General features: G+C 37.1%; 11 protein-coding genes across 11 annotated transcripts; 2 read left to right on the top strand and 9 right to left on the bottom strand.

The window, feature by feature from the left end:
• Nucleotides 1-769: 769 nt before the first annotated feature.
• On the bottom strand, nt 770-2,663 carry BDF20DRAFT_622875 (uncharacterized protein). Its single transcript, XM_053075899.1, has 3 exons — nt 1,857-2,663; nt 1,725-1,778; nt 770-1,658 (listed from the first exon to the last, which is right to left on the bottom strand). Exons 1-3 carry the CDS (start codon nt 2,553-2,555, stop codon nt 777-779), a joined length of 1,635 nt encoding a protein of 544 aa, XP_052935143.1. The 5' UTR covers nt 2,556-2,663; the 3' UTR covers nt 770-776.
• Nucleotides 2,664-3,476: 813 nt separating this feature from the next.
• On the bottom strand, nt 3,477-6,304 carry BDF20DRAFT_622873 (autophagy-related protein 13-domain-containing protein). Its single transcript, XM_053075898.1, has 10 exons — nt 5,891-6,304; nt 5,692-5,784; nt 5,411-5,580; nt 5,123-5,346; nt 4,986-5,052; nt 4,782-4,914; nt 4,410-4,695; nt 4,087-4,328; nt 3,776-3,998; nt 3,477-3,702 (listed from the first exon to the last, which is right to left on the bottom strand). The coding sequence occupies exons 1-9, from the start codon at nt 6,206-6,208 to the stop codon at nt 3,966-3,968; spliced, it is 1,566 nt and encodes a 521-aa protein (XP_052935142.1). The 5' UTR covers nt 6,209-6,304; the 3' UTR covers nt 3,477-3,702; nt 3,776-3,965.
• A 323-nt stretch (nt 6,305-6,627) lies between these two features.
• Nucleotides 6,628-9,394, bottom strand: BDF20DRAFT_879941 (glutamine-fructose-6-phosphate transaminase). The gene is made up of 5 exons (XM_053081592.1): nt 9,270-9,394; nt 9,076-9,173; nt 8,447-8,992; nt 8,181-8,372; nt 6,628-8,068 (listed from the first exon to the last, which is right to left on the bottom strand). Exons 1-5 carry the CDS (start codon nt 9,284-9,286, stop codon nt 6,879-6,881), a joined length of 2,043 nt encoding a protein of 680 aa, XP_052935141.1. The 5' UTR covers nt 9,287-9,394; the 3' UTR covers nt 6,628-6,878.
• Nucleotides 9,395-10,705: 1,311 nt separating this feature from the next.
• Nucleotides 10,706-11,012, bottom strand: BDF20DRAFT_879936 (uncharacterized protein; the record flags this gene model as incomplete). The annotated part of the gene is made up of 1 exon (XM_053081591.1): nt 10,706-11,012. A coding segment is annotated over exon 1 (226 nt), but the record flags the coding sequence as incomplete, so codon positions are not given.
• Nucleotides 11,013-11,262: 250 nt separating this feature from the next.
• BDF20DRAFT_879930 (uncharacterized protein) lies at nt 11,263-11,850 on the bottom strand (the record flags this gene model as incomplete). Its single annotated transcript, XM_053081590.1, has 1 exon — nt 11,263-11,850. A coding segment is annotated over exon 1 (349 nt), but the record flags the coding sequence as incomplete, so codon positions are not given.
• A 177-nt stretch (nt 11,851-12,027) lies between these two features.
• BDF20DRAFT_790197 (uncharacterized protein) lies at nt 12,028-12,797 on the bottom strand (the record flags this gene model as incomplete). The annotated part of the gene is made up of 2 exons (XM_053076176.1): nt 12,028-12,279; nt 12,348-12,797. Coding segments are annotated over 2 exons (702 nt in total), but the record flags the coding sequence as incomplete, so codon positions are not given.
• A 47-nt stretch (nt 12,798-12,844) lies between these two features.
• Nucleotides 12,845-13,077, top strand: BDF20DRAFT_879919 (uncharacterized protein). The gene has a single exon (XM_053081589.1). The coding sequence runs from the start codon at nt 12,858-12,860 to the stop codon at nt 13,047-13,049; it is 192 nt and encodes a 63-aa protein (XP_052935137.1). The 5' UTR covers nt 12,845-12,857; the 3' UTR covers nt 13,050-13,077.
• On the bottom strand, nt 12,964-13,333 carry BDF20DRAFT_879916 (uncharacterized protein; the record flags this gene model as incomplete). The annotated part of the gene is made up of 2 exons (XM_053081588.1): nt 13,253-13,333; nt 12,964-13,180 (listed from the first exon to the last, which is right to left on the bottom strand). Coding segments are annotated over exons 1-2 (174 nt in total), but the record flags the coding sequence as incomplete, so codon positions are not given.
• BDF20DRAFT_879915 (uncharacterized protein) lies at nt 13,320-13,529 on the bottom strand (the record flags this gene model as incomplete). Its single annotated transcript, XM_053081587.1, has 1 exon — nt 13,320-13,529. A coding segment is annotated over one exon (156 nt), but the record flags the coding sequence as incomplete, so codon positions are not given.
• A 1,187-nt stretch (nt 13,530-14,716) lies between these two features.
• BDF20DRAFT_796425 (mitochondrial import inner membrane translocase subunit TIM9) lies at nt 14,717-14,977 on the top strand (the record flags this gene model as incomplete). The annotated part of the gene is made up of 2 exons (XM_053076278.1): nt 14,717-14,812; nt 14,891-14,977. Coding segments are annotated over 2 exons (183 nt in total), but the record flags the coding sequence as incomplete, so codon positions are not given.
• A 607-nt stretch (nt 14,978-15,584) lies between these two features.
• Nucleotides 15,585-16,512, bottom strand: BDF20DRAFT_822222 (uncharacterized protein; the record flags this gene model as incomplete). Its single annotated transcript, XM_053077675.1, has 4 exons — nt 15,585-15,833; nt 15,896-16,069; nt 16,133-16,273; nt 16,366-16,512. 4 exons carry the CDS (start codon nt 16,510-16,512, stop codon nt 15,585-15,587), a joined length of 711 nt encoding a protein of 236 aa, XP_052935133.1.
• Nucleotides 16,513-17,574: the final 1,062 nt, after the last annotated feature.

Below are 17,574 nucleotides of genomic sequence, written 5' to 3'. Positions count from 1 at the left end.
GCTTTAACGTGCACTTTGGAAGTTTTGGCGTAAATGGTGGGATACTCCATTTTCCTTTTGACTTTTTAGTCGTATACGACAATGTAAGGTTATACTTTTGATAAATAATACATTGCTATTTTTCAAAGACACACAACGTGGCTCCTAGAACCAAATGAATTGCACGAGGCATGGTCGACAGATCCTCCATCTGTTTCGGCTCCTTCGTTTATTTCTCTTTCTTCTGCTTAGCGTACCATAAACGCTTTCTCGTATATCGAGTCCTAGTCAATGGCTACCGAGCTGAAAATAAGCCAATGTCAGAGTAACGAACATTATTCTCAAGTGAAGAGAAGTAAGTGAAAGCCGAGCTCCTGAATTTGCAGTATTTTATAGACGTCAGCATAGCAGCGATGGCGCTATGCTCTTGAACATGGATTGAATCCTCTATGTCTGTAACTCAAGTACGATAGGGAACACTGCTAAATCTAAGTTGCATATATGTTAATATTCATTGACACTTTATCAAGAGTATCTCAGTGGCATTCAAAGTGTGCAAACAGAATTACAAGTTTTGAAACATACTGAGGAGACTTAAGAATTAATTTATCGACTCGCAAATTAGTGATACCCATCTTATGTGTTCGCGTTCTTAAGTTTGAGTAATAAAACACAATGGTGTCGAGAGATAATTGTAGGCTCTAAGCTTTTATTTTACTTTTCTTTTTTGAAATTTGTTTTATCACCATGTATACATTTTCAAGTAACAAAATTAGGACAATAACTACGTTTATTAATTAAAATACAACAAAAGATGAAAGTAGTAGTAAACACAATGAGTGATACATGGCAAGCACAAAAACAGTGGGTACCGCTTGAGGGATAGACGAAGAAAGAAGCCTTCCACTTTTATCAGTTATATTTGTAGAGGTGTCATGATGACGGTGCTTTCTCCTCAATCCATCTCTTCCTTGTTTATCAATTTCATCAAAATTATCAATAATAAGACTTGTCATTCCTTGTTCATGAAATGCCATTAACGGTGGAACTACATCGGGATTTTTGATGGTCGAATAACCCAGCTCTTCGAGGACATTGAGCAGGAGAGGTCCGATCGGATGGTCTCCACCTCCTCTTTTAAGGGCTTCAGTTAACGTCAATCCTCGGTCTTGCATAAATCGCATCAAAAAATCAGGTGAGTTTGTATATTGCGAATAATCTACGTGCGATATCGATGATCCTGGCTGGAAGGGTTTCAAGCCTGTCTCTAAGGTAAGTGGTTTCTTTTCTTTGGAAGTAGGTAAATCTAATTGTAATGAGCCAGCCGTTGTAGCGTACAAACCCATTTGTTTCGCTGCTTCCTTAAATTCACGAGAGTTTACCAATTCCTTCACTGTGCGCGCCTGAATTTTGTTTAAATTACGAGTGAGGTCAGATATGTGTTTGTGTTGTTGTCGTTGTTCCGATGAAGACGCTGTAACAGTTTTATTTCCAGATACGATCATTAACCGATCCATTGCGCTTTCTAAGAATTGGCTTGGATGAATAGCGCTAGTTGTTGGGTTTAGCATGGTCATGAACTGATTTGCTAAGAAAGGGGATGGATCAGGTGTCAAGGCCTGTACAGAAATGTACTCGTTCCAACCAGAGTAGAAGCCTAATCCGTGCATAAACTCATGCTGTATACGTGTTTAAATACGATTAAAACAAACTCATGTATATGCTCGTAAAGTAAGGACACTTACTAAGATAACAAATAAGAAGTCTGCTTGATTTGCTGCAATAGGCAGGCCATCTTCCTAATTTTTATTTTATTTGTGTTAATACATATGAAAGACTCCACCCTCGACTCATATCATCATTTTTATATAAGTTACCTCGAACCAAAATGGAGCATCTGCATTGAAAACGCTTTGAATATCATAAGGTGCAAATGCTGGGTGCTCATCAATACCAAATTGCTTCACCAAAGCTTGAGGATGAAGCCGTAAGAGACCATCTGTGTTCAATAAAGGCATTGCTCTAGCTGGTGAAGAACCTCCCAATGTCATTAACTTTCCCTCACCACATTCACCACCCATCTCACAGAAAGATACCAAGGTTGCATTCACATTGACCGGCTCTTGAAATAGAACGACACTAGAGATTATTTCACCCGCCTTCTGGAATGCTTTTTCAGCTTTTCTGCAAATGTCTTCGGCTGCAAGGTAACAATGGAATGTAATATTCATTGGTACCGAAAGTAGGTTATCTTCTACCGGAGAGAAGATTTTGTTGTTGCTGCCGGCATCATTTGAGCTAATAGTACTTTTGTGAGTAGTAAGAAAGGCTGTACGCAACTGATTAGCAAAGTTCATATCATCACTTTTCCAAGGACAAGGTGTCCATATATGTGATGATGTATTTGTCTTTGTTATGAAGGATCTGAAATTGCTATCTAAACAAAAAGAGCCACTTTGTTGTGGTGTTGCTGCTGTTGATTCTTCGAGTTCATTTCGCTGTTGCTCATGCTGTTGTGATGAAACAATATGTGTATAGTAAATCAAAAGAATGCCCCCGGTAAAGCTGATTAACATTTTTAAGTATACTGATTACAATGCATAAAAAAATCGGTGATGTCGGTCAGCTACGAAGAAAAGAGAAAGCTAATTGATGATAACAATGCAATATAATTGTTGATAAAAGCTTCGGAATATACGACAAAGCCAAAGAATCAACAAAGATGATGCCATAGTCTGAAGAATTTAAGAGCTAAGGACATTTTGAAATTTGTAAATTATTGGCGTAAAGAATTATCTTTATAGTTAAATTAAAAATAATATTAAAAGGAACGCCATTTACGTTAGTGGCGGTTATGGATGTAAAACGCATAATAATTAAGTAGAATCAATATACAACTCACATTACTTTTTCCACTGCAGTTGGTTCTTCATCAATTTTTTTAACAGCGCAAAAAAAAATAAAAAAATGACTTAGTACAGATACTATCCTTATAATAGCATCTTGAAAAATGGTCAGGATGTACTTCTTTACTTCAACACAAGGTAAAAAAAAAAAAAAAACCACAACATATTGATGCATATCCTTGATTGTAGCAATTTGAACAAATTACAAGGGATTTAAACCGTTATGGCAGTACCTTGACATCCATAAAAAAAAACCTAACTCCTGTTGCTTTCCTTGTTACTGACGCGGCTTTCTGTTACTACTACTGTCTGCAGACAATTTCAAGCCTGTTTTCCATTGGTTGTTATGAAAGACTTCATCGCCTTGAACTGCAGTATTATCATAACTGTTGTTAATATTCACACCCTCGTTAAGTTCCTCGCTCATTCTGAACACAAGGGAGTCATCATCGGCCCTAACGTCATCATTGCCACTACTGCCGTTACTGCCTCGCTGTAAAGGCAAAATCATGTTTGTTAAGGAAGGAGGCAATTGTCGATTTTTGAGAGGAGAGTAATAACGGACGGCTACATGTCGAAAGGATTCCATAGAATGTCGTGGAGCTCGTTTCAAAGGTAAATGAACCGAGCTCTTTGTAGAAGACGATGATGACACATCAAGTGACATTTGGGATGCACAACTATCATCATTCGTGTTGAATGCAGAAGCAGCGTTGGACGATAATTTGAATTTTCGACGAGTTGTATGTATTGATGTCATGGAATCAGTAAGTATATTGTGAGCCTCTTGAATATTACGGAAATAAGACAGGGTTTTCTATATAATAGAATAATGAATCCATAAGTGAGGCTTTTTTTCCATAACAATCGTTAAACATTTCCTTACTTACCATTGTTTTCTCTTTTTCACGCATGTACATTTGCTTTCTGATACCGCCACTAGCAACTTTCTGCACTGAAGAAGAAGCGTTGTCCTTTAGTTGAGAAGAATACACTTGAAAGAGCTTCAATTCTTTTTGAGCACCCATGAACTTCATAAAGGCTTCTAAGCTTTGCTCATCATCATTCTCTGCATTCTATTTAAGAGGTACACATATTGCCAAAATGAAGGTTCTTTTGATATGAACATTCGTTTTTTTGCCCAAATCGTGGTTGTTTCTCAAAAGTATAAACAAAAAAGAAAGAAAAAGAACAGACTTACCAACTGAATGGAAGGATTGCAATCATTACCCTTACGTGTCCATTGCTTGGTCATATTGTTCATGTTATGCAAATCATATGCCATGTGGGATATTTTATCGTTGTTAGTGATAGTAGTAACAGTAATCTGCTGATGATGGGAGTTCGGCTTGAAGTATTTATCAAAGCTCGAGGAAAATGAAGCTCTTTTTTCAAAAGAACTGCTCCGTTGTCTACCTCTACTACTAGTATTTGCCAAATCCACTAAATACAATAATAATATAAGTATTATTACACACTGTAAGTTAATTTGAAGAGGTTCAGTAATTATTTGTCAATAGTTACAGAGCGTTTCCATTTGGTGGGATGATGAAAATGATGACACAGAGGGTGACTTAAATGGACGCACGGTAGGTACAGACATGCGCTTCTCTGTGGAAGTCGTAGTGGTACTCGTAGAGGAAGATACAACAGAAGAGCGACTGTTGGTTATTAAAAGCGCTTGACTACTACGGTATGAATGTAGACGTCCATTGATAGGAATTTCATCGGTGGAAACATTGAAAGAAGAGCCATAGACATCCGAATGACGATTTCTCGATGTGATGCTATGACCGCTACTTTGCATATTCTATCGTCCATTTTTCAAAGGTATCAGTAACGTAAACAAATCAAGCAGACATACTACTATCTCTTCATAGTCACCTCTGTATCTACATCAAATTTACTCATAAATGGACCAAAGAAATTCTCGTCAATATCAAAATGCCCGATGAATGGCTCTTCAATAGCTTTGATTGATGAGTCAATGTTGTTCGCTTCAAGGAACAAGAGATTTAGTTTGAGAGTACTATTGTACATGCCACAAGAGAGATACTTTAATTTTCTGAGCATCATAATTAGCGTCTGATCTATACTCACCCTAATGGGGTTGGTATAGCTTTGAAGTTGTACGAACGTATCGCATCTTTACTATTTATTTTTTGGCCTACAAAATAGAATTAGGTTATCAGCGTAAGTGGCAATGTAATCAACAGCGTTTTTGGCTTTCTATTTACCGAAAGAGAAGGCATCTTGTCGTTCTGACGGATTTGTTCCCAACCTGTAGTCTAAAACAAACTCCTCTTCTCTTTGATTTCCGTTGAAGTGCTCTGTTCCCTTTGATTTTTGATACATGCTGTAACAAGGTAGAACTCTCACCAAAGAATGCAGAACTCGGAAAAAGACGATGGATTTCTTGTACAAATTAGGTAAATCGACAGGGTAATCAGGTATGGGATGACTATAAGGCAAAATTAATTAGTGAATCACACAGTAAATGCTGAAGTTGACTACCGTTCACATACGTTAACGATAAGGTCCACGATTCTAATAAAGTTTGTTGGTCTGATGATTTTTTCAGATAGATATCAATGATTAAAGGGGGTGGATGCTCACTACATTGGTATCGAATGAATGACTTCCAGAACTTTAATTTGTCTTTAATATCGACGTTCTCTTTCGTTGAGATATTGAACTAAATAAAGGTCGAGGTGTAAGAATGGGGAAGCATTAACAAAAAAAAGGAGCTTCTTTTTTCCAGCCATTTTCAGTCTGATTTGTAATGCATTTCAGTTTTGTAAGTTACCCATTTATCAACTTTGTGCTTCTCCACATTGTCCGTATGACTAAAATTGACTCTGGCCTGCAAAATAATTTGTGTAGCTTTAGTGTAGAAGTTCTTTTCGTCCAATTTCATCAATGAATTCGAAAATTGTGTTAGCCACCAAAAGACTTAGGGGGGGTTTTTTTTTTCTTTAATCGAAGCAAGCTTCAATTTCTCTTACTTGGACCATCTGCTCCAGCTTTTTATTATCTGCTGCACTCATTGAACAAATCATGGAGGAGGAAGCTGATAGAGTTGTTTTGTCAATAGATTTATTATCATTAATAACCAAACTTCTACGAGAGTAAATTGAACGACCCGTCTTATTGACCGTTATATCAGCTGAAGAGGGCAAAGGCGAATAGGACATATACGAGCTCGAAGACGTAGAAGAAATTAGCTTCGTATAAGAAGTGCTTTTTATCATTATCGATGAATCTGTCGCAGGCTCGTCTTGTTGTTGTTGTTGTTGTTGTATTTGAGGTTTAGACATATTCATTAAACGATTATGCTTTCAGAGAGAAAGGCAAAAAGTTCAACACTAGGCAATTTTGTTATCTTTTTACAAAAATTGTGAAAGAGATAATATTGTAAATAACAAAAATTGGTAGGCCGAGTACCACTAAAGGAAAGTGTTGTATATATTACAACTAGTAACAATTATCAACCGTTTATACGTATAAAAATAAGTATTAAACGGCCACGACACAAGTTAATGTGTGTGAATTGTAAAAGAAAAGAAGGAAAAAAAAAGAGAGAAGGGTTACTAATATAATTTTGCCCTTAAATGCCTTATTTGAACTTCTTATAACCTGTGATGTACATGACATAGCAAAGCACAACTTCAGATAGATCATAATAATGCTTCCTTGTGACTTAATCCTCATAACCCACAAATAAAATGCATGAATAGAAAAAAAAAGAAAGAGTATATCCAATCTTGGTAAGTGATACATGTCGAAACTTTATGACTTGAATAACTGACTTTTATTACTTTAGGAATGTAGTTGGGTTGCTAAGATGTGTGTGTATACATAAAATAGTAGCGGAAAGTTGGACGAAAGGATGGGGACGAATGGTGACAAAAAGGTGAATACATACAAAGGAAGAAGCGAGTTTTTTTTTCAATGTTGGTTATAATTATGATATATATAAGTCCAAATGATGATCTACTCAACAGTGACAGACTTGGCAAGGTTTCTAGGGAAATCGACATCGACGCCCTTCAAAATCGCAAGATGATATGAAAGTAATTGAAGAGGGATAATGTTAACCAATCCTTGTAAGCAATCGCTTGTCTTGGGCACTTCGATGGTTCTATGATGGTTCTTTAAGTTTTCATCGCCAGTGTTACAGATGACAATTGGATTGCCAGAACGAGCAGATACTTGCTGAAGAGCGGACTGCACCTTGGGGTAATATTTGTCTTGAGTCATCACGAGAATAACAGCCATGGTTTCATCAATTAAAGCCAAAGGGCCGTGCTTGAGTTCACCAGCAAAGATACCCTCACTGTGAATATAAGAAATTTCCTTGATTTTAAGAGCGCCTTCCAAGCAAGTAGCGTTTTGATAACCACGGCCTAAGATCAGTAAACTCTTTTCTTGTGCTAATTGTTCAACAGCCAACTGTTGTAATTTGGCGTCAATGGCCAAGACTTCCTTGATATCAGAGGGTAAACGGTAGAGACCGTCAATGATTTCTTCACGTCTCTTTTGCGAAGATTTGGAGTCTTGGGCGAGTTGGATAGCCATCATAACCAAAGCGATGTATTGAGAGGTATAGGCCTTGGTAGAAGCGACACCAATTTCGGGACCAGCGTTAATATGAACACCACAATGAGTTTCACGGGAAATAGAAGAGCCAACAGTGTTGGTAACACCAACACAAAGAGCACCACGTTCCAGACAGTAACGCATAGCCAAGATGGTATCAGCAGTTTCACCAGATTGAGAAACGAAGACGCAAACGTCATCACGGAAAATAGGGGGTTCTCTGTCCAAGAAGTCAGAAGCCAATTCGGCTTGAGTACCGATTTGATTCAATTCTTCAAAAATAGAGCGAGTAGCCAAACAGGAATGGTAAGAGGTACCACAGGCAACAAAGATGATACGACGAGCACGACGGATGATGTGAGTAAAACCGCGTAGGCCACCAAGGGTGACTTCATGGTTTTCAAAGTTGACACGACCACGCATAGTGTTGACGACAGATTCGGGTTGTTCGTAGATTTCCTTTTGCATAAAATGATCAAAGGAACCCTTCATAATTTCGGCCAATTCGATTTCCAAGGTTTGAATGGAACGAGTGGGGGCTGTATTGTCTTCCTTGGAGCGACGGACACGGTGGATGTGGAGTTCTAATTGAAACAAAGAAAAAGAAAAGATAAATTTAAGTTAGAGATCAGCTTCTATTTTTGGAAGATTTAAAGGGGTAATCTTCTAGTGAGGAGTTTCAGAAGACTGACTTACCACCGTCAGCAATATGAGCGATATCATCATCTTCAAGATACAAGACACGTTTGGTGTGTTCAACAATAGCAGAGGCATCTGAGGCCAAAAAGTATTCAATGGGTTGAGGTAAACCATCTTCGCTCAAGAAAGCTCTGGATTGGGAGCGGTTCAAAGCGGGGCGGGACATGTCTTGACCTTCAACAGTAGCAACTAGATATTTACGAGATAAAGTGAATAACAAAGTTACAAAGTATTTTAGGTAATAGTACAGAACATGTACTTACAGCTATTGTCGCTACTTTCAACATCGACAAAGTCAACTTTGAGTTTCTTTTGTGTCTTGACACCAATGAGAAGAGGAGAACCACGACGAGTAGCAACGATTTCATTAGGGAAATGAGTGGATTTGAAGATGAAAGCATAGGAGCCTTCTAATTCCTTAACAACAGTCTTGACTAATTCGGTAAAATTCAACTCCTTGTTGTGAGATTCAAAGACGTACTTAGTCAACTTAGCAACGCACTCAGTATCAGTATCGCTTTCGAAAACGTAACCCTTCTTCTCTAATAAAAGTTTGATTTCCTTATAATTGGTGATGATACCGTTGTGAACCACAACAAATTCATTCTTGTCATCAGAGCGCTGAGGATGAGAATTGATTTGAGAAGGTTGACCATGGGTTGCCCAACGGGTGTGGGCCATGCCGCAATGGCTGATAAAAGGCTTGCTAAAGTCAAGGGGTTGATCATCGGTCAACTTTCTTAAAGCAGCAACTTTACCAACTTGCTTGATGATAAGAGTATCTTCAATATCGCCATCAACAGCAAAACCTGTTTGAAATACAATAGATGGTAAGTTTCATTATACTTCTACACCGTACAAATACCACCTCCCACCGAAATAGAAACAATACCTGCAGAGTCATAACCTCTATATTCTAAACGTGAAAGACCGTTCAAAAGGGTATCACATACTTCACGACGAGACTTTTCACAGAGGAAATTACAGTAGCTATTTGGACAATATCCATCATTCGATGAGCATCTATACTAGCGCGTTTCTCTCTGTATCACATTTGGATTGCTATGATGAAACTTGTGCACTTACCCAAAAATACCACACATTGTTTTTTAGGAGAGATGAGGTTGATGAGCAGAAATGAGTAAGTTAAGAAGTAAGAAAAGGAGAAGAGAAGAGAAGAGAAAAGGAAAAAGACTTGAAACAGAAGTTTGAGAAATGATGTTAATTTAAATATTTTTAGATTCTTTATATTGTTGTTGTGTGTGTTTGTTTGATGGGTTTTAAATCGCTTAAGGAAGCAGAAGAAAAAAAAAAAGGTGAGGCACTGCACAGGCAGTAATCGAATTTTCCGCGGATAGGCTAGATTTGGTAATGCTTCGTTGTTGTTGAGTGTGTCGCAACTCTCTCCGCGGAGAGCGCCCCTTTAACCCCCTCTTATTCGCAATCTTATCAGTTTTTCCGCGGGGCTTAGACACAGTCCACAATGGTATTATCAGTGAGGCTAGCCAAGTGAAGACATACAAAGTCTTTTATTGTATACAAGCGATCCAAAAATAACTCACGCCTTTATCATCCAATGGTATTGAAATGCTCATTTTTTGTTTTTAGATTGAATTCTATAAAGGATAAATCACCTTATGCACTTAATCTATTTGCAAACAATCAAAAAAGGAGGCTCGCATATGCTCTTGGTATCTTATCATAGAAACAAAAATGTGGTATTAAACAATTTTATGGGCTTTGATCTATGCTTCATTTTGTTGGGCCCGAATGCATGACACCCTACATCGACATTTCATGACTGTGCTTACAGACACAGTAATTATAACCGATAATTACTGTGCACGAGATCATTGAAAGAAAGTATAAAGTCTAATAATAAAGCTGCTCATTGGCTGCCGTAATGGTGGAGGTTCAACAAAGAAAGCATTTGACATTCATATCAGTACTACGTACATAAATTTGTCATACGTACTTAATGACAATATAGCACGGGCAGGTCAACCAGAATGGCTTATGGAAGGCGACTTTCTTCACTTTCAGTTTAAAAGCCTTCTCTTCCATGGTCAAACATCTGTGTGGCGAAATGAACAGTAGCACTAGTACAGTTCTGTTGTTTGCTCAAAGTCCTTCCTCGGAGAGTAGAACAGTTCCATTTACCAATAATCTGGGTTTAATTAGTAAAGTGTGGGGGGAGGAAGAGAGTCTACAGTATTTTAACTAATATTTTAGATGAAATACATTTTTTTTTGGACGATTAATATTTTCATTTTAGATGAGTTGCAATTGTGTTGTAGACGAAAATATAAACCGTTCAAACAATGAATCAAATCCCAAAAACTTGTCAGTATTGCGAAACAAAAAAAAAAAAACAAGAAAAAAATACCGTACTATTCCTTACCTGTAATGATCTAAATCCTCAAAATGAAGGAAAACCGTGTTTATTACGGCGATACTTTTTTCTTCTTCGCTGGCTTAAAAACATCGGGTCTTCCAGCTCCGGACCAAACTGCTTGAGATATAGTCATCATGTTAATAGCAGCGTTAATGTCTCTCTGCCATAGCTTTAGACATTGCTTGCAGTGAAGAACGCCGGTACCCTTGAATCCAGGAGTATCAACAATTTGCATATCATCATAGAAACAGAGGCTGCATGTTTTAGAGGTTTTAAATTCATCGATTGTGACAACAATCAATTGACCTTCAGCTTCACGTTTCTTCAGAGTTGCAAAAAGTTTACCGACAACACCGCATCTTTGCCCTTTCAGCTTGACTACATCTTTGCCAAACATTCCAGCACCAAACACAATCAGTGGCACCCTTCTAGGGGATTCCAAATACTTATCAGCCTTCCACTTCTTGGCACTTCTAAAAAGTATTAATGAATGGATAAGCTAAACGATGAACATGTAATTCCATTGAAACTCACTTTGTTGGCTGCTGTTGGTTGGCATTCTTTCCTTTCTTCTTCTTCTTCCGCTGTCTTTTCCTCTTCCTTGCCTTGCTTCTCTTCTTGTGATTGTACTTGGCCGTTCCATGAGTCAACATGTTGGCCATAGTTTCTGGTGCTCTTTGCCTTCCTTGGTACAATGAAAACCGGTCCTTTGCAGTTTCGGGTCCATAAAAATCCAAGAGAGCGTCCAAGTTATTGAGTGTATAGGCAGTGTATAGCTCATATATTTCCAAACGAGAGGTTTTTGGCGAGGGTATCTGACTTTCTATGAGATCTATGCCTGTGACAGCCTTCTTTCTGTTTAACTTGGCACTGTATTGGGTCGACCCTGTCATATGATAGTATTCAGATGTAGTGCATCTTCGCACTTGTCTGTTATATTCAAGGCCAATAGCAGCAGTAAAAACAGACTTTCTTCCGGGATCCAGGGTAATAGGTAAATAAGTATTGTCAACTTCATCCAGAGAGAAATCATCAAGAGTGAGGTCAAATTTTTGGAACAAGGCACCATGGCCAGATTGTTGTCTTTTATAAAAAAGAAAATCAACTGAAAACCCATCCGTTCTGACAATATTACCAAAGAGCTCTTTGTTATCACCATTCGGTGTTAGTTCAGAGATACTACAAGTGCCCAAGAAGTTAAAGCTCATACATTATACTCGACTGTATACCGTATTAACTGTATGCTTACCTTTTGTACCGGAGTTTCTTGAAATCAAAGACATGGAAAAACAGCTCTAATTGGCTTTGGTAATTGCGGGGTAAAGAACGTTTCACAAAAGAAGACAGAGCGTTCACGCTCAAGATAATGAACCTCCATTGAACGGAAACCTTTGGCAGTAAGGATAGCAATTTTGGAAGAGGACGTCGTCGTACGTCAAATGGTTTATGATCATCGTGTTCCCTCTCAAATTCTGCGTTCAAAGATAACAAAAAGGGTACGAAAGACCCAGGATCAGCGGATAATGTCTTCATGTTCACTTTCTTCCCCAGCTTCTTCTTCCAAGGTTCACAGAAGGTTTGGATCTTTGCTTTTATATCTTTGGTAAGGTAGTCATCAGTTGGCCATTTAGGTTTTCCTTGGCATATATCTTGATAGCAGAAATCACTTGTGACCTTTTTGACAAGCTTCCAAGGCATACACTACGCAAGATGAGAGCTTTTTTTGAAAATTCATGTAAGATCCCAAGTAATATTGAGTTGCAACTTACCACAAATGCTGTTTGTATTTTATATATCAAAAAATAGAGAAGTTTCTCCTCAAAATTTTCCACTATACTGTTCGTATAGGAAGTAGCAATTTCGGTGCATGCTTCTGTAATGGCTTGACTAAGTCCAGGAAAGAGCTTGACAGGGAAGACAATCTTAGGGTAAGTCGTTTTAAAAGAATCAAACGAGCTCAATAATTGTTCTGATACCATCCTACTATTTGTTGGTCTTTGTCCATTCACTAGCTGTATCATAGAGTACCAGAAATTTTGTGTAAAGATACATTTAATACATTTTGGCTCAGCAAGAGTGGCATTTTCCAAGACGTAGTAATTCACAAAGAGCTTGGCTCTAAGAACCAAGTTGCGGATAACAGAGCAAGCTTCAACAACTTTTGACTTGAATGTGTTGCGATAGTCACCAAAAACACAGTTATCAAGAGGCAGCCTTCTTGTAAACGCCTTGTAATTACTTCCCAAATGATGTTGAAAGACCTCTGCCTTTGATAATACATGTTGAGGACACAGAGGAGAACGCACCGATTTATGTCCTGGTTGCTTGCATTTGGTACAACAGGTATTGTCTTTATCCGGTTCTTCATTATTCTCTTTCCTTGCTTTCTTCTTTTCCTTCTTGATTTCAAAATTCTGTTTGCGTTTTGTGCCTTTCGAACCAACTATAGGTACCATGAAGTCGCTTACTAATGATGAATTTACCAACTTTTAAAGCCACATGAGGTGCTTACCTTGATCTGCAGTTTCCGGCTCATATAATTCACATTTAAAGTATTGTTTGGTGTAGTGACCCCCTTTACCGCAATCAATACACGTTACATCTAACAGTACACGATGATTAATCTATACATATATATATGATTAGGTAGATAGGCTTTCAAAAGGCAAGTTACCATTAACAGCACTTGATTTTTTCTTTTCAAAAATTTGCTTTTTCTTTTCATAAATTATTGTTTTGAACATGGGTCATAGTATGTATCTTAAAAACGTGAAATAAAAGTGAAAGAGACAACATTTGACTCTAAGAAAGCAATATATTTTATAGTGCTTATCTTTGAAAGTCACCCATGAACGCATACAAAAACATTGACAACAGTTAATATAACCATCCCATTCCGCTATGGTATCTGTTATACTATGGCCCTCAGCCCTCTATCTATGGTTTGATGTCAATCAATTCAAAGTTAACCTTTTTTGGAATTCTTGTCCAAAAAAGGTACCAACGAATATCTGGTTGGGGTCTCGGAACACATCGTCATTTACTAAAAAAGTTGTCAAGCTTTTTGTAGTTTGTCCTATTGCAAGGTAACATCAATAAAACCATTATTGGCGACTTTCTTACTGATAGAGACTAATTTCTAGGGTTCGATTCTATGTCATCCTTAATGCTGCTTGAATATCACTGAATAATGAGTATCCAAATCCAAAATATTATGGACTTTTCTAAAAATATTTTTTAATAAATCTAAAATTAAAATGTATATTGTCCATTAAAAATTGTAAATCGTCTAAAATATAAGGTAAAATACTGTATTATATTCCGAGGAGATTTTTTTTTTTAAAGCTGAAGCAGGTCAGGATGTTTGCTTTTTAAGCCAAACCAAGAAGCTTTGATGATAAGTAATTGTGTGTATTGGCCAGTAAAAGCCAATTCCTGGTCCGTATGTACGCTATTACGAATGCAAATTCAGATACACTTGTTTTAGCATGACTGACAAGTCTTTTCTTTCTTTTGTTTTTTTTCTTAGAAAGGAACCAATATATAGTTTGAATCTCATTCTACATGCTTACCAGTAACTTATAAAGCATAATAGAGCACATGTCTTGACCTGTTGAAACCCGGCTGGATTTTACTGATTTTGCAGGTCCTGCACTATTTTTATCTTCCCTTAACAGCTCCATTTCATCTTTCAAAGAAAAAGAAGAACCTGGTTCATTTGATTATGCCACGCAGCTACATTTAGTTCGATCATTGTAATTAAAAGGATGTTCTAATAATAAACATCTAATAACCATCAGAAGCATTTCCATTTCCACTTATTTTCCATAAGTCCTATCAAGTTAACCATCTCATGATGTCATTTGCTTATGTAAAAAACCGTCCTGATTAAAACCTAATGTGGAGCATGAATTCACAATAATAGAACCTCCCCTTGTTCTCACTTGCATCACCGTTTACACAAAGTATATACTTCAATATGGACTTTTCACGATTCAACCAAGCAGAACAGGCACAAATTGCTGCTATGATTGAGCATAAACAAGTAATAAATTAGAAATCAGCAAATGAAGAACTTTGATGAAGAGTGAACCATATTGTTAACTCAAAAACTTTTTGACATGCTTTATTCTACTAGATGAGAGACTTTATGCGACTTTACAGTAACTTAGTTCAACGTTGTTTTGATGATTGCGCGAACGACTTTACTACCAAGTCCTTGAACGGAAAAGAGGTTTGTCCCTTTAAACTTTTATAGAAAAAGGATAAATCACCCTTGTAAAAAATTTTAATTGATTTATCATTTTTTTAGGAAAGTTGTGTTAATAAATGCGCTGATAAGTTTTTGAAGCATTCTGAAAGAGTTGGTGCCCGTTTCGCGGAACTTAGTCAAAGCGTACGTTGTCTGATACACAGTTATAGAATACAAGTTGCTAACATCTTTCTAAAACCATTCACAGATGGCACCCCCTGGGCAATAATTAATCAAGAACAACGATTGACTGTAGATGATATAGCTTTTTGTAATTATAGTCTAAATAGATTCCTCTTTACCTAGAAATTGATGCAATCCTCTGATGAAATGAGCAGCATTAGAGAAGGCGAACATTAGGAAGGGAAAACAACTTGAAATAAATATCTGAAAGGACAACTTCTGATTTGATAAATTACACGCACGAAATGAATATCGGATGGTATTTGTTCGTATATTGCAGCTTGTGTGTACATTTTTGTAAATTGTTGGGATGCTTCTGGTATATAGGTCGTTGTTCGGAGGGGAAACCTTTGTGGGGAATACTTTGTTTGACTGGATAGACTAGTAGTGAGTGTTCACTAAGACGCGACAGCGATAGTAGCAGGAGATAGATGTCTTCTGCACGTTGGACAAGTTGGTTTCGAGACGTGATGTTGTATCCAAGAATGGAGACAATGTCTATCAAGAATTTCATTTTTTTTAAAAAAAAAAGCCAAGTAATTCAAGCCAGTATTCCTTCTCGCGATCAAACTTACAAGTGGAATAAATGCCCACAGGCAAGCTTTTTGGCTGTTTTCATTCTTTCTCTACAGATAGCACAGTCATCATTGTAATTTGCCAACTCTTCCGGTGTTGCATCAACATATTGATCTCGTACATATGCCATAGCTTTCCATCGGTCACGATACATGACAATTTTTGAATACAAGTTTTTTAAAACGCTTCGCACATTCAAAAACAACACAATATCAACAAAACCAAAGGAGATCCCATGCATCCACTAAGTAAAGGGAGATCGGTCATTTATATAGGTGTTTAGAGTAATTTCTGCCTTTAACCTACCATTAGTTGTAGATACTGTAATAGCGTACAGCCCAGTATCAAAACATCTGCGCTGAGTTCAGTATAGTAATTGATCAGCCGTCGACTTTCGAATCCATTATCTCTCCATTGATCCATCAAATGGGTTAAATATCTGATTAATACTTGTAATGTATCCAGTACAACCGGTAAAAACTAGAAGGGAAATATTGTTTAGCAGCATTCTTCTCAGTAAGCACATACAAGGCTGGGCCTTACTTCTAATGTAAGAAACGCTATAGACGCTGGGAAAAAATAAAGTGTACCCATGTACCATACAATATTACTGAAGAGGATTGTTGATAAAAAAGCTGTAATTTTGTAGTATTTCTTCATCGAAACAAATGCAATAGTGGTCAACTGGGTATATAATGTACATAGTATGTATATAAAAACAGTTAGTAGGTGATATCGAACCGTTTGTCATGGGATGAACATGTAATCAACTTTACGTTATCTAATCTATCGCGACTGAGTAAACTGAATATTCTCATAAATCCCAGCACGCCGATCCATATGGATAATCTCAAGATATGCTGCCATACCGGTTCCATTACTGCCCCCACAAATATCACCTTGAATAACAAGAAATTCAGCATTCGATCATACATATGCTATAACATATGAACCACGGATTATGAATATGTTGGAATTGTTCTTTTTTTTTTTCATGTAATATTTCTTTCTCTTGCAGTACCTGACTTTCGATCGGCCATAATTCTCCAAACACAATTTTAATGATGGCTCGACCAACAAAAAGAGACATACAAATTGTCATATTTACATGTGCCTGTAATGATACAAAGTCTATGTTTGTAAAAAAATTGCACAAAGAAAACTAAAAGGGGTTGCTAACACAATTTAAGATAATTTTTTACCAATAAGCTTATTTTTCGAGTTTCTACATGAGCAAAGTACGCTGCAATGTAATTTTTGTTACATATTTGATGTGTTGCTGATGCAAATGTGGAATGGATCCCTGATGAAGGAGTATAAGAGCAGGCTATTTCGTCAAGCGAGGAGTATATGAATGATCGTACAGAAATAATGAAAGCAACTGTGAAAGTGACGAATGACAGAAGATAATATGTCGGAATGTCGTAGTGCATAGAGGTTGTTAAACGTAAAGCAATTGTCAGTGATTTATTTCTTATTATTGTTGTTGCCTGATTATTAGAATAAACTATCTAAATGGTAGGGTGGGATGAGAAGAGCGGTTGTAGGTATACAACATATAAAAGGAACGGAGAAGTTTAAATAAGAACAAGAAAAAAAAACAAAAAAAAAAGGACAAGACATAAAAGTTAAATTCTTAAATTGCTTTGAACTTGCCATAACCTCGTCTTCTTCTGCTAACGAAATTTGCAAACATCCTCAAAACTTAAGCTACCAGGAATAGATGAACCCAAGTATCGTATGCAAATTTTGATACGTGTACATGCACAGTCATGTATGTGCATGGCATTGGATTCATGCAAGTTTTTACAGCTTAATACAATTGCTTTTCTCAGTAGAAAAAACAAAGTAAAACAAGCCCATACACTCTTGTGAAGTACAAAACAAATTCAATTTGGATGGGAACGCTTGCTCTTCGTTGACTCCAGATGAAAATTGGCTTCTGTAAGTTTATTGATCATTGGGCAAATTGACTTTGATCAATT

Source organism: Mycotypha africana (assembly GCF_025528875.1).
Source record: "Mycotypha africana strain NRRL 2978 chromosome Unknown BDF20scaffold_7, whole genome shotgun sequence".
In the NCBI taxonomy this organism is placed as follows: Eukaryota; Fungi; Mucoromycota; class Mucoromycetes; order Mucorales; family Mycotyphaceae; genus Mycotypha; species Mycotypha africana.
This window is presented reverse-complemented; position numbering and strand designations above follow the sequence as displayed.